At 39.9% G+C, this 13,448-nt stretch overlaps 1 protein-coding gene across 2 annotated transcripts; it reads right to left on the reverse strand.

Annotated features, from left to right (window-relative positions):
• Positions 1-7,277: 7,277 nt before the first annotated feature.
• slbp (stem-loop binding protein) lies at positions 7,278-11,603 on the reverse strand. Of its 2 annotated transcripts, none has more exons than XM_056439325.1 (8): positions 11,440-11,603; positions 10,109-10,258; positions 9,688-9,801; positions 9,530-9,595; positions 9,065-9,187; positions 8,714-8,869; positions 8,496-8,595; positions 7,278-8,045 (listed from the first exon to the last, which is right to left on the reverse strand). In XM_056439325.1, the coding sequence occupies exons 1-8, from the start codon at positions 11,493-11,495 to the stop codon at positions 7,968-7,970; spliced, it is 843 nt and encodes a 280-aa protein (XP_056295300.1). In that variant the 5' UTR covers positions 11,496-11,603; the 3' UTR covers positions 7,278-7,967. The 2 variants fall into 2 exon arrangements, with proteins under 2 accessions (XP_056295300.1, XP_056295299.1); XM_056439324.1 differs by having other exon boundaries at positions 9,530-9,601.
• Positions 11,604-13,448: the final 1,845 nt, after the last annotated feature.

Genomic DNA, 13,448 nt, shown 5'->3' on the forward strand with positions numbered 1-13,448 from the left:
TGGGCAGGCTTGTAGTAACGTCAGTTTATTCTGTATTTAAACACAAGGGACACAGAATAGTTTGTCATCCCCCCCGGCCCCGGTTCTTTAAAAAAAGGCCCAAAAAAATTTTTTTAAAAAAAAAAAAAAAAAAATACAAAAAAAGAATATAGTGGTTTTACATGAATAAAATAAATGAAAGGAACAGAAATTCTCTTAACTAATTAATTATTCATATTTACAACAAAATGAAGTAACAGATTAATAATGAACAACTAACTCACTAAAACACAAAATACCCTTTTTTTAAAAAGGGAAAAAAATATTGTCTCTCCCGGGGCCGCATGCTCGGTTTAAAAAAAAGGGGGGGACGTTGGTTAGCTAGGTTAGCTGAAAACACATTCTTAAAACCCAAAAACCCTTTTAAATTTAAAAAAACTAAAAAAACAAGACAATTTCATCAAACAAATAAAGGGACCCAATTTAATAATTAAAATTTCCCAAAGGGGTTTAAAAATTTAATTTTTTAAGGGAACTTTTTAAAAAATTTTAAAAAAAATTTTTATTTTTAAGGGGAAAATTTTTATTTTTAAAAAAAATTTTGGGAAAAAATTTTTTAAAAAAATATTTTAAAAATTTTTTAAAATTTAAAAAAAAAGAAAAAATAAAAATTTTTAAAAAAATTTTTTTAAACCCCCCAAAACTAAAAAATATTGAAAAATAAAAAAATTAATATTTTTAAAAATTTTAAAAAAAATAAAATATAAAAAATAAAATTTTTTAAAAATTTTATTAAACCCCCCAAAATAATAAAAAAAAAAAATAATAAACTCTTGATTTTTTTAAAGGATTAAATAAAACCCCCCCACTTGGCCCCCTTTTAAACCCCCCCTTTTAGGGCGGGGTAAAAACCTTTTTCCCCCCAAAATTTGGTTTGGGAAAAAGGGGCCCTTTTGGGGCCCCAAAAAAGGGGGAAACCCAGGCCCGCCCCGAACCCTTTTTTAAAACTTTTTGGGGGGGACAAAACCAAAGCCCTAAAAAGGTTTTTTAAAAACGGAAACTTTGAAATTTTTTTTTTTTTTTTTTTTTAGGGCCCTTTTTTAAAATGTTTTTAAAAATTTCCCTTAAAAATTTTAATTTTTGTTTGAAAAGGAAATTTTTTAAAGGGTTTAAATTGTTGGGTGGGGAAAAATTTTTGGGAAAAAAAAAGGAGTTTTTGTTTAAAAAAAGGGGCTGAAAATTTTTAAATTTTGGGGGGTTTAAATATTTTTTAAATTGAAAGGGGGCCCCCAAAAGTAAATTTTAATAAAGAAAAAAAGGGTTTTTTTTTTTTTAAGGGTTTTTGTTTTAATCTTTTTTTTGTTTTGTGGGGGGAAAAAAGAAACACTTTCCCCCCTTTTCTTTGTTTGGGAAAGAATTTTTTAAAAGGGGGGCCCCCGCCCCTTTTTTAAGAAAAATTTTAAAAAGGTTTTGGGGGGGTTTTTTCCGCTCTAAGGGGAAAAAATTTAAAAAAGACGGGGCCCCATTTTAAATTTTTTAAATTTTAATTTATTTTAATTTCCCCTTTTTTAACATTAAAAAAAATTTAAAAAAAATTTTTATTTTTTTTTTTACCAGGCCAAAAATTAAAAATTAAAAAGGGTTTTAAACCCCCTTAAAAAAATTTTTAATAAAATATTAATCCCTTTTTTTGACCCCCCCTTTTTTTTCCCCCAAAATTATAAAAAGATTAAAATTAATAATTTTATTAAAAATTTTTTTTTAAACAAATTTTTAATATTTTAAAAAAAAAAAAAAATTAATTTTAAGAAAATTTTTAAACCCCTTTTGAAACCTTTTTTTTTAAAAAAATTTTAAAGGGATAAAAATTATTTTTTAACCTTGGTTTTTTCCCAAAAATATTTTAAAAATTAAAAAATTTTTTTTTTTAAAACAAAAATTTTAATTTTCCCCCCAATTTTTGGTTTTTTTTTCCCCATAAAACCCCCCAAATTGAAAAATTTTAAAAATTTTGGGGGTTTTTGGGGGTTTTTTTGGGGGTTTTAAAAAAAGGCGGGGGGAAAAGAAGGGCAAAAAAAACCCAAAAGGGGGAGGGTTTAAAATTTTTTTGGGGGGGAAAAAAAACCTTTTTTTTTTTTTTTTTTTTTTTTTAAAAAAATTTTTTTTTTTGCTTTAAAAAAAAAAGGGGCTTTTTCCCCCCAAAAAAGGGGGGGGCCCCGGCTCTCCGAGCGCGGGAGGGCGGGGAGGGGGCCCGTGAGGTTTTTTTTGGGGGGGGGGGGGCCCCCCCCTTTTGGGGGGGGGGGTCTCCCCCCCCGGGCGGTCCCCCGGGGAAGGGGTTTCCACCCCCTTCCCCCCCCCTGGGGCCGGGGCCCCCGCCCCCGAGGGCCCCAAAACCCCCGGCCCCCAAACCGGGGGGGGAAACACCAAAAAGGGGAATTTTGGGGGGAAAAATTAAAAAAGCGGGCTTGGGGGCCCCGCTCAGGTTTTCCCTTTTATTGGAAAAAAGCCCCCGGGTTTTTCCGGGGCCAGGTTTAAAGGGCCCCTCGCCTTTGGGGGGGGGAACCCCAAAACCCCGGGTTTTTTCCCGGCCCCAAAACCCCTTTTTCCCCAGAAAACCCCAAAAAACCCCGCCGTTTGGGGTTTTCCCCCCGGTTTTTTAAAAGGGGGTTTTTTCACCAAAAGGGGGCCCCCTTTTGGTATTTTATCCCCCCGGGGGCATTTGGGGAACCCAAATGCCAAAACAAAAACCTTTTTTGGGCCCCAATGGGGGATTGGGCCCCAAAATTCCCCAAAAAAAAATTTCCCTAGAAAAACTTTTAAACCCGGTTGGGGTTTTCCTTGGGGGGACCCCAAACGCCCCCGTGGGGGGGGTTTTAAAGGCCCCGGTGAGGTTTTTTTTTCTGGGGCCCCCCCAAAAAACCCTTTTTCCCCCCGGGGGGGGGTATTTTTTAATTTTCCCACCAAAATTTCCCCCCCCTTTTTTAAAACCCCCCCAAATTTGGGTCCCAAAAAAACCCCCTAAAACCTTTCCCCGTATTTTCCCATTTCCCCCGGGAAAACCTTTTTCTAAAATTTTCCCTTTAAGCCTAGTTGGGAATTTTCCCCCTTTTTAAAAAATTTTTTTTTTAACCCCGGGGCCTTTTTTTAATTTTTTCCCCCGGGTTTTCCTTTAAAAGGTTTTTTTTTTTCCATTTAAAAAAATTTTTGCGCTTTCCCGGAAATTTTAAAGGGGGGCAAAAGGGGTTTTAAAAAAGAAAATTTTTCCGTTTCCCGGGAAAGAACAAAGGGGGCCCCCCTTTGGGGGAAGGGCCCCCCGTGGGGGGGTCCTTTTCCCCGGGGAAATTTTTCCCCAAACGGCCCTTTTTTTTCCCGTTTTTTGGGTTTGGGCCCCCCGTTTTTCCCCGTGTTTTTGGCTTGGGGTTTTTCCCGGGTTTTTTTTTGGGGGGTTTTGGGGTTTTTTTTAGGGGGGGGACCGAACTTTTGACCCCAAAAAAAAAGTTGGGGCTTTTCCCAAAAGAGAGGGGGAGGGGCCCCAAACCAAAAAGGGAAATTTTACGAAAATTAACCCCCTTTTCCGGGGCTTAAAAATTTTTAACGGAAAAAAAAAGGAGGGGAACCCCAAACAAGTTCTTTTTAAAAAAATTTTTGTTTTTCCAAAAAGAGGTTGTTTTCATTTTTAAAGGGGGGGGCACAAAATTCCAAAAACCTCCTGTTTTTTTTCCCCCTCCACTTTTTAAATTTTAAACTAAAAAACCCCCCGCCCCCGGGGGGAACCTTTTAAAAATTTTTCCCTTTTTAAAATAAAAAAGGGGGCCCCCCCCAAAAAGGCCCCTTTTTCAACCAAAAAATTTTTTTAAAATTCCCAAAAAAAAATAAAACAAAATTTAAAGTTTGTCCCCCTTTCCAAATTTTGGGGAGATTTTTTAAAAAAAAATTTAAAATTTTCCCTTTTTAAAATTTTTTAAAATTTTAAAAATTTTGGGGTTTTTTTTCAAAATTTAAACCCTTTAAAAAAATTTTTTTTTTTTTTTCAAACCTTTTTTTGAAAAAAAACTTTTAAAAAAAAATTTTTTTTTATTTAAAATTTTTTTTTTTTTTTAAAATACTTTTAAAAAATTTTTAAAAATCCCAATTTTTATATTTAAAAATTACAAAAAAAATTTTTGGAAATGGGGAAAAAAAATTTTTTCATTTTAAAATTTTGGGGGGAAAAAATCTTAAAAAGGGGCGGTTTTAAAAAAAAAATTTTTTTTTTTAACCGGGGTTTTTTATTTGGGGCCCCCCCCAAAAAAGGGTTTTAAAAAAAAGGGGTTTTAAAAAAAAGGGCTTGGTTTTTTTAAAAAATTTTGGGGCATTTGGGTTTTTAAAAATTAATTGGAAAAAATTTGGGAAAATTTTTTTTAAAACCCAAAACCCCCCCCCCTTTTTTGTTGGGGGAAAAAAATTTTCCCCTGAATTTTTTTTTGGGGTTGTTTTTTTAAAATAAAAAAGTTTTTGGGAAAAAAAAAAGCTTTTAAATTTTTAAAAAGGTTTTTTTTTTGGGGGGTTTTTGGGGAAAAAAAGGGGTTTTTTTTTGGTAGTTCGAAGTGGGTTTTTAAAGGGTTTTTTGTTGGGGTTGGGTTCTTGTTTGGTTTTTGGGGTTGTATTCGGTTTGGGGCTGTTTGGTGTGTTTTTTCGTTGGGGTTTGTTTTAAATTTTTTCTCCCTTTTTTTTTGGTTTTTGGTTTAAAATTTTGATAATTTGGGTTTTTAAAAATTTTTTTTTTTTAAAAAAAAACGTTTTTCGGGTTTTTTTGTTTGGAAAAAAATTTTTACATGGGAAAAGGGGAAAATTTTTTTTTTAAAAAATTTTTTTTTTTGGTTTTCCTAAATTTTTTTTTTAAAAGTTTTAAAACCCTAAAAACAAAATTTTTTTTGAGGGTTTTTTTCCCCTTTTTTTTAAAAAGGGTTTTTTTTTTTTTTAAAAAATCTTTTATTAAATTTTAAAAAACGGGTATTTGAAAGGGGGGGCCCTTTTAAATTAAAAAAAAAAGGGGAAATTTTTTCCCCAGACCCCTTTTTTTTTAAAAATTTTTCCCAAAAGGGGTTCTTTTAACCCGTTTTGTAGCTAAAAACCCTTTCCCTTTTTTTCCCCGCATTTCGATTTCCCCCCAAAAATTTTTGGCCCGGGTCCCAAAAGGGGGGGGGTTTTTAAAACCCTTTTTATTGTTTAAACTTTTTGAATTAATGTTTCCAAACCCGAACCCCTTAAAAAAAATTTAATTTAACATTATTTGAATTTCCAAAAAAAAGGGGGTTTCCCTTTTTTCCCCAAAAAATTGGGTCCAAAATTCAAAAAGGGGCCCCCTTAAAAATTTTTGGGGGTTTTTTTCTTTAAACACCTTGGGGGGGTTGGGGTAATTGGTTAAATATTTAGGGGGTTTGGGCAAACCCCCCTGGGGTGCCCCATGTTTTCGGGGAAACCCTTTTTTTCCCGGGAGGAAAAGGGGCCTTACCCTCTTTTTTCCCAAAGGGGGGAGATTTTTTGATAAGCCCCCCGGGTTTTCCCCCAAATGCGGGGCGGGGGGGCTTTAAAAGGGGGGTTTTTTTGGTTTTCCGTCCCCCTTTTTTGGATTTGGGCCTTGGGGGGGAAAAGGTTGGGCCCGTGGGGGAAAAAAGGGGGGGCCCCAGAAAGGGCCCGGGGGGTTTGGGGGGCCCCAAGGAGTGACCCTTTTTACTTCTGGGGTTTTAAAGGCCCTTTTCCCGGAAAATAAATCCCTTTTTTGGGGCAGGCGAATTTCCTTCGTCCAAAAGGGGCCGGGATGAGGTTTTATTTTCCCCCTAAACCCCTTTTTTTTGGGGGGGACCAAAAGGGGGGCCTTAAAAACCCCCCGGGGGGGGAAAAAGTGGCTCCCTTTGGGGGTCCCCTTTCCAGGGGGGGCCTTTCAAAAAGCCTTTTGGGGGTTCCCCAATTTTTTTTAAACCTGTCCGACCACACTCGAACAAGGGTGTCAATAAAATATCTGAAATACATAAATTGTTTTAACTAATCAGCCAGGTTACCACCATTTGCATTAAAACAGTTGTATGGGAGAAGCCAAATATAAGTTTCCAATGAGGTGGACAATAATGTCTCTCTAATCCAGAAATGTAGTTGAATCCCTTCTCGGAAGAGGAACAAACTGACCGCGACCCTCTCGGTGGGCGTGGCTAGGGCTGAGAGACCTCCAGATCAGGGAGGATGGGAGACAGAAGCACACACGTCTTAATGCTTTAACTTATTGTACCAGACTCAATAAGCTTTATTCATGTTTAAATATAGCAAAAAGCAACACACTAGATATATTGTATTTATATGTTAGCAATGACGTTCTTTATTACGGATAGGAAATAATAATTCATCTTAAATGAAGAGACACGTTCAGTCTCTCGTGCCTCAGCCTCCCGCTCACTCAAACCCAGCTAGCGTTAGCTCAACTCGTTAGCTCACTTGGGGTTGAAATGTCATTAGCCAAACGTCACTAGGAGCTAACCAGCTCGCACCGACATGGAGCCTCGTTTTCAGCAGCTCTTTCTGGTGACAACCTAACGACAACTCAGAATCCGTGCTCATTCCGAGAAGCTAACGTTATGTAACATGTGGACATTAACAATGAGACCTGGTCTACAGTCAAATCCACTCCGGCACCTTGAGCAGCCTGTGTGGGTCAATGAGTGGCTGATGCCAACATGGAGGCTCGTGGTAGTAACGGTTCCAGATGCGGCGGCACGAGACTCACCCGGGCTGTGGCATTAGCTCCTCTCAGACAAGCCCTCAGCATGGTCCACAATCAGTTTCCTCAAATGCGTTTCAATTGAACCTGCACAGAAGCAGTACTGTCTTCTCCTCGTCCTTATAGTTTCTTCTTTCACTCCCTTCTTCTTGTGTTCTACGTTGTCTAACCGCTCGTGCGTGCTCTACCGCCCCCTCTGTCAAAAAGAAACTACGGGTTTATTCCGCAACACTCGTTGAGTCAGCTTCATACAACACAAGTTAATCCACTCAACACGGCACACAAATCAGACTCGTGCATTAACGACCTCGTTAATTATGACTGTATCACTCTAAACATGTTACAATACAACCGGAGCCATAGAAGAACCATTGTAGTGTTAATCGTGCAGCTAAATCCACAGGGCTGCGTCTAATCAACCCGATTAGAAATTAATGTTCACAGAACAAAGCAGACGCTCTGCTCTGGTTCCAAAATAGCGCAGTTTCAATGCAGTGACAACAGATTGAGTAACAGCCCTTCAAAATTCTGTTCATAAAAGACTGACACATTTTAAGTTTATTTATTTATTATTTGAAAGTCTTCACCATGAAGGAAACGTCAATAAACACAGCAACATTTGCATTAAAAAAACAACAGATATAAAAACAAATCACAGCCCAATATAACTAAAGTAATGCTTCTCTGTATTTAAAATTGTACATACTTGGGGGGGGGACAATCATGTCAGTATGAGTTATTAAAAGGAACGTTCTTTGCCTTTGGTTTGCCCATCTCCTATAAACATGAAACATGTGACAGAACCTTTTGAGTCACTTTCTACATATCCTTGCATTCCATCTAGCAAGTTTAAGCAGGATGTGATTTAACATCTGTACATAATGGACAACAGAGCTGGATGTCGGCCACTGATCAGTGCTACAAGTGAACATTAAATCCTAAATAATTTCAGCCGACCACCGCTTGATTCAACATGCAACTGTAAAAAATAAGACTCCCTGAGCAGAATAGTAGTCTGTAAAATGTCACCTTTTATGGATTAAGAAGCACTAGTATAAATGTAGACAGAACACAAAATCTATGTCACAGTGTTGAACCAATGACGACAAACTGAGACCGACACAGCACCGTGGTGCTGTACAGATGCAGCATTGCTTGCATGGGCTGTGGGAAGTGAGAGAGTCGGGGGGGGAGCGGCTGAACCATTTGAGCGTGTGGACGTGTTGTATTTTCTTTTCTATGATGAGCTCATCTCAGGCTCTACTTTGCTTTCGGTCTTCTGTACTTTAACTGGAGTTCCCGAACAGTCTTCACTCTGAGCAAGAGAACAAACACAAGCACGGTCAATAAAAGGCAGCATTACAAAGAAAATCTCAACATCAGCATTTGTAGTCATACAAGTACTGCATTTTATGTACCACACTACGACGTATGAAAGATACAATAGACGAAGGGAAAAAAAACAGAGTAACGTCAGTTTTTCCCAGTCATATATTGTGTTTTTCAGCGGACCTGCTGAGTTCTGAAGAAAAGACTGACCCTCTCTCTTTGAAAGTATATGAAAACACATCAACTGAACAATACTACCTTAAGTTCTTTCCTGAAAACGTCCAAAAATATTGTTAGAAATCTTCATGAAATGGAGCCATCACATACAACTTAACTACATTTCCCCATAAATGTTTCTTCTACTTTATACTACTTAAAAATGTGGGCTTGTCTTATACATTTTTAAATGTTCGTAATGATTCAGACTCAAACTCACATCCAGAGAAAGGCTGTGTGGGATTGGGGAATTCTGGGAGTCTGGCAAGTTTGGGAAATCCAGCTCAATATCCATTACATCACCAAGACCCAGCTCCTCACTGGAAGAAGAGACGACAGACAACACATGAACACGATCATCATGATAAAGAATGTGTACAGGGTGCAGTCCTTATGCGTCTCATGGCGCGTGTCTTTTGTTGCCAAATGTCTTCTTACATGTTGTCCAGGACATTGTCTTGGCCGTCCTCTGCTGGGGGGTCCCAGGCGTGCAGTTTGACCTTCCACAGCTTGATCTGCTGGTCCCAGGAGCGGCGGCTGTACTTCCTGAACTTATTGGGAGTCTTCGGGTGAACACCCGACTGACGTATGTGTCTGGGAAAAAAACAGGAGAAGTTAAGATTGGCTGTTTTGCCGAGTAGGTTTGCATGTGCAATAAATTTGTCTCAGATTTGCTGCGTGATAAGTGTCCAGGTTTTCTTTATTTCCAATAAAGCAGAACTATTGTTCTACACATAGTTGCAGTGCTGTCTCAATTGAGGGTGTGTGTATGTGTTTGCATAGACCTACTTTGGGACTTCGTTGATGTATCGATCATAGGCCAGTGTGTTTTTGCCATAGTTGATCTGTTTCTGTCGCCGTAGCAACACAGCCTCATCAGTCTCCATGTGGTCTCCCTCTTTTGAGTCACAGCTGCAAAAGACCAACAGACAGGTGTAATCATACATACGGATTCAAACAATAAAGGCCCAACAAGCATTATGTGTGGATCTGCTCTATCGATTAACCAATCCACTGTTTTTTAACCATCTGGTCAATTAATCTAAATTATTCAGTTTCAGCACATATCCAATTGACCCCTTTATTTAATTCCAGAGTCAAAAAATAAATAATCTGAATTTCGTAGTCAGAAAAAGACAGAATCGTAGCCCCCCCCCCCCCCCCCCATCAGTGTACAGCTGACCAATAGTGTGAAAGCACTTTGAGAGGTCGGAAGATTTGAAAGCCCTAAACAAGTAAAAGCTCATTACTCACCTCCCTGAAGAGCCAGAAGAGGTCTTCCTCTCCCTCTGGGTGACCTCTGCGCCCAGTATCCTCCTCCTGTAACTGAACAAAGGGCACAAACAGTCAGTGAGGACTGGCACTCAAAGAGTGTGCTTTAAACCACTGAAAGAGAAGCATTGTTTAGTTACCGCTGCATGTCTCGGTGTACACCCTTCTTCATCTCATCCTCCTCCACCTGGCTGCCCCAGTCAGCCTGTCGACTACAGCGGGACACCGGGCCTGTACTCTCTGGAGTGGTGAAGCTAGGGAGGAAACACACAGGTTACAGACCAGCAGCAACACCATGCGGGGTACACAAAGTGATGTTGGCACAGACTAGCCCAGCTTCATTTAGTAGGACAGTGTTGCAAATTCACACCGATAGGATATAAAGAAAGAATTGCAAAGTATGCACCAGAAAGATATACTCACAAGTATAACATGTACCAAATAATAATGCAATACAAAGGTCAGAAAGAGACTGTATGAGCAAGTTTGTAATGTAATATATATATATTTAAATCACATACATAAAATATGTGCTCATGTGGCGGCTGTGTAAACTCTTACCTTTCAGGTCTCTTTTCAGAGTTCTTGGAGCTGCCGTCCGCGTGCCGGTTGTTGTCTCTGCTGCCACCACCGTCAACCTCTCCGTCGGCCCGCAGGCTTCCGTCGATGCACCGTTTCCTGCAGTTGGACCACCGCGAAGGGCCATAGCTTCTACACGGGGAAGACGAAATGAAACGCGTACATTTTTACGTCGTTCCACGCACGGAGACGGCTCCACACACACAGCGGTATCGAGCTATCGCTACAGGAGCTATGCTGATGTCTCCCCGTGACAACAAAGATGGCAGCCCGGCTAACTTCACCGTGGTACGGAACAAGTCGCGATTTGGGAAACGCGTTTAAATCTTTATCTTCAGGAAGCGAACGGAATATTCTTCCCCAAAGATGGCCAGTCAGACGAAAATGAATGTGAAAGTCAGCGCAGCGGTGACGTTTACATGACGTGTTTTAAATTAACGTATTGTTTTTTCCACACAGCTGGCTAATCGCCTTTCGGGAGGTGGTTACCGCTCTGACAACAGAGAGCTCTAACTTGGGCTCCCGTCAAATGCAGCGCTAATTAAAGCCGCTTTCCTTTGACCTGCACAGTTTAACTACTCCGCTAGTTTAGAGGTCTGTCCCGCCATCTGCTTGGCTACCCACTTCCGATTGTTCTGGCCGTGTGTTCATTCATCCAGTATCTAGCGGACACGTCTAGGGTCTGAGGCCTATCTCTGCTCAGTGAACTGATCACTATACGGCATGTCAGTCCAGGTATTTCCTGAGTTATTAACTTAATGGTGCATTAAGTCCAACGACTTCACTGTTCAAAGTAGCCTCTTTCCCCCAGCTATCTACACTAACAGATCGGATCAGTTCCTTCTCCTCTCGTTGGCCTATACCGCCTCCTGCTTGCAGCCTTCCGAAGCGGGAGCGCCAATACGCTCGTGTTATGTACGTTACCAAAAGTTACGACTGCAACTCAAACACATTACTTGTAGGCTCACCCACTAACGTTGTGGCGATACGTCTGTAAAGCTACTCACACAAGCTACCGCAGTAAAGAAGGAGGCGAAGAGCGCCAGTCTCCATTGGGACATCAACCGATAACGTTACAGTGCGAGCTAAAGTTGAGGCCATTCATTCAATAGCGTTAGCAGTAAACGTGTTAAGTAAAGTTAAGTTCGCTAGAAACTCTTCTTAAGTTACTTACAAGGATTATATCTAACGATCACTTTACATAATGACTTAAACTAACACGTTAGCTAACTAAGTGAACAAAGGCACAATGGAAGTTCGTAATAACGACGTTTTAAGTTCGTACGAACACACAATTCAAAACGTAACATTACCTATTTTCAATTTCGTTATTAGCATCTCGCCGTCTGCCTCTGGTCCAGTCAGACATGTTCTCCTCGTGACTTCTACGGGTATCTTTTGCGGTGAAGTAGCTCTGTTGTCAGCGGAGAGGCTCCTGCAGCAGGCTCGCAATGTACAGATACGCGCCAAGACTGAAAGACGCGCGTTCCCAAAGAAGCCAACCAGTCACATGACCGGAAGTGGCGTCATTACATGTAAATGAGAGGAGTTGTTGACGGGGGGGGGGGGGGTGCAAGTGACACCGGCATCGGAGCTCTGCGGCGCGCGAGACGGAGATCGGAGTCGTGTTAACGCGACACGTAGAGACAGAAATGACATGCTGCTGTGGAGACGACCAACAACAGACGTATTGGAAGCTCATTCTGCGCATGCGTTAAATGCGTTTACAAAAATTAACTAATTAATCCTGTAATTTAATCATAACGCGTTATTTTTCACAGCACTAATATATATATATATATATACTTTATTCATCCCCAGGGGGAAATTGGTTGTAGCAGCAGCAAACAAGCTTACAGAGTAAACATAAAATATCAATAAGTATGAAAAAATGCACAATACATATACAATACATTTTAATATAAAATAATAAAGAAAATAAAGAAATGCAAAGTGTAAGGTGTATATAAGGAATGTTATGTATCTGTCTATAACTAGGGATGCTCCGATCTGATCGGCGCCGATCCATATCGGCCGATATTCCCCTTATCGGTTTTGATCGGCGTTCTCAAAACGGCCGATCAAACTTGGCCGATCAGATGACATAAAATCTGCGAGAACTATCAGAGACGTTTCAATCGCCGCGCATCGCAACTGAGAAAATGCGCCCGGCGAGGGCCGGCAGAGTGCAGAGGGGATCCTCACGCACCGAGCGGCGTCCCTGTTCCGCCGAACTGCGGTCAACTCAGCCGACACTCGGATCTCCGTGGTCAACTCAGCCGACAAATAATGTCTGTGCCCCTATGGACTTATGTTCACGGTACATGCATTTGATTGGGAGCGCGCGAGGGTTTTGATAAAGTTAGCGGAAGGATTCACGTGACACAACATTCGGTTTTGCAAAGTTAGCGGAAAGAACCACGTGAAAAAACATCCGTTTTTCGAAATAAGATGTCCACAAATCATACACTAACAAATAAAAGTAAACAATGAACTGATTTTGTATCTTTATAGATCGTTTCTGAGATTTAGCTTAAATTATGCTAAAAGTTCAAAAAAAATTACTGTACCAAGGAAGAGTTTATAAAAATAAAGGTCAGACTTTTGTATGTTAAAAAAGCACAGTTCTGATTATTTGAAGTCCTGTATATAGATTTCCCCAAGAGTTCCAGGAAATGACTGATGCAGATGTGTTCCATACATATCTGAAATCCCCTACACTGGCAATCAAACAATTTTAATTTCCTACATTTTAATTTTAATTGTAAAAACTTAAAATACAAAACCAATGTTGTTAAGAATAATTCATTTCATAAATAATGCTACACAATAAATAGAATGCTTCAATCGACACAGTGATCGGTGATCGGTATTATCGGTATTATCGGATCGGCAGATACTGATTTCAGTGATCGGTGACTGATCGGAGCATCTCTATCTATAACCGATTTCTCTGTTATCCCGTGAGTAACGGACTGAATATGAAGGCAGCAACAAGGAGTTATGTTTTAACAAAACTTTTTATTTCACATATATTACTGGCGGCCGGATGAGGCCTTTCGCCCAAGCTCCTCCCGCGACTCGGTTCCTACTCCTCTTTACAGGGAAGAGATACACACACACACACACACACAGAGATTAATTACAGCTGGGGCTGATTGATCATCAGTTGATAATCAATCTGCTGATTGATCATCAGTTGATGATCAATCAGCAGATTGAGCCGTCGTCTTCCTTATGTAGTCCACCACCATCTCTCTGGTCTTGGCCACATTCAGAACAAGGTGATTTCTACCGGCCCACTTCACAAAGTCATCCACAA

Source organism: Pseudoliparis swirei, chromosome 19, assembly GCF_029220125.1.
Source record: "Pseudoliparis swirei isolate HS2019 ecotype Mariana Trench chromosome 19, NWPU_hadal_v1, whole genome shotgun sequence".
Classification (NCBI taxonomy): domain Eukaryota; kingdom Metazoa; phylum Chordata; class Actinopteri; order Perciformes; family Liparidae; genus Pseudoliparis; species Pseudoliparis swirei.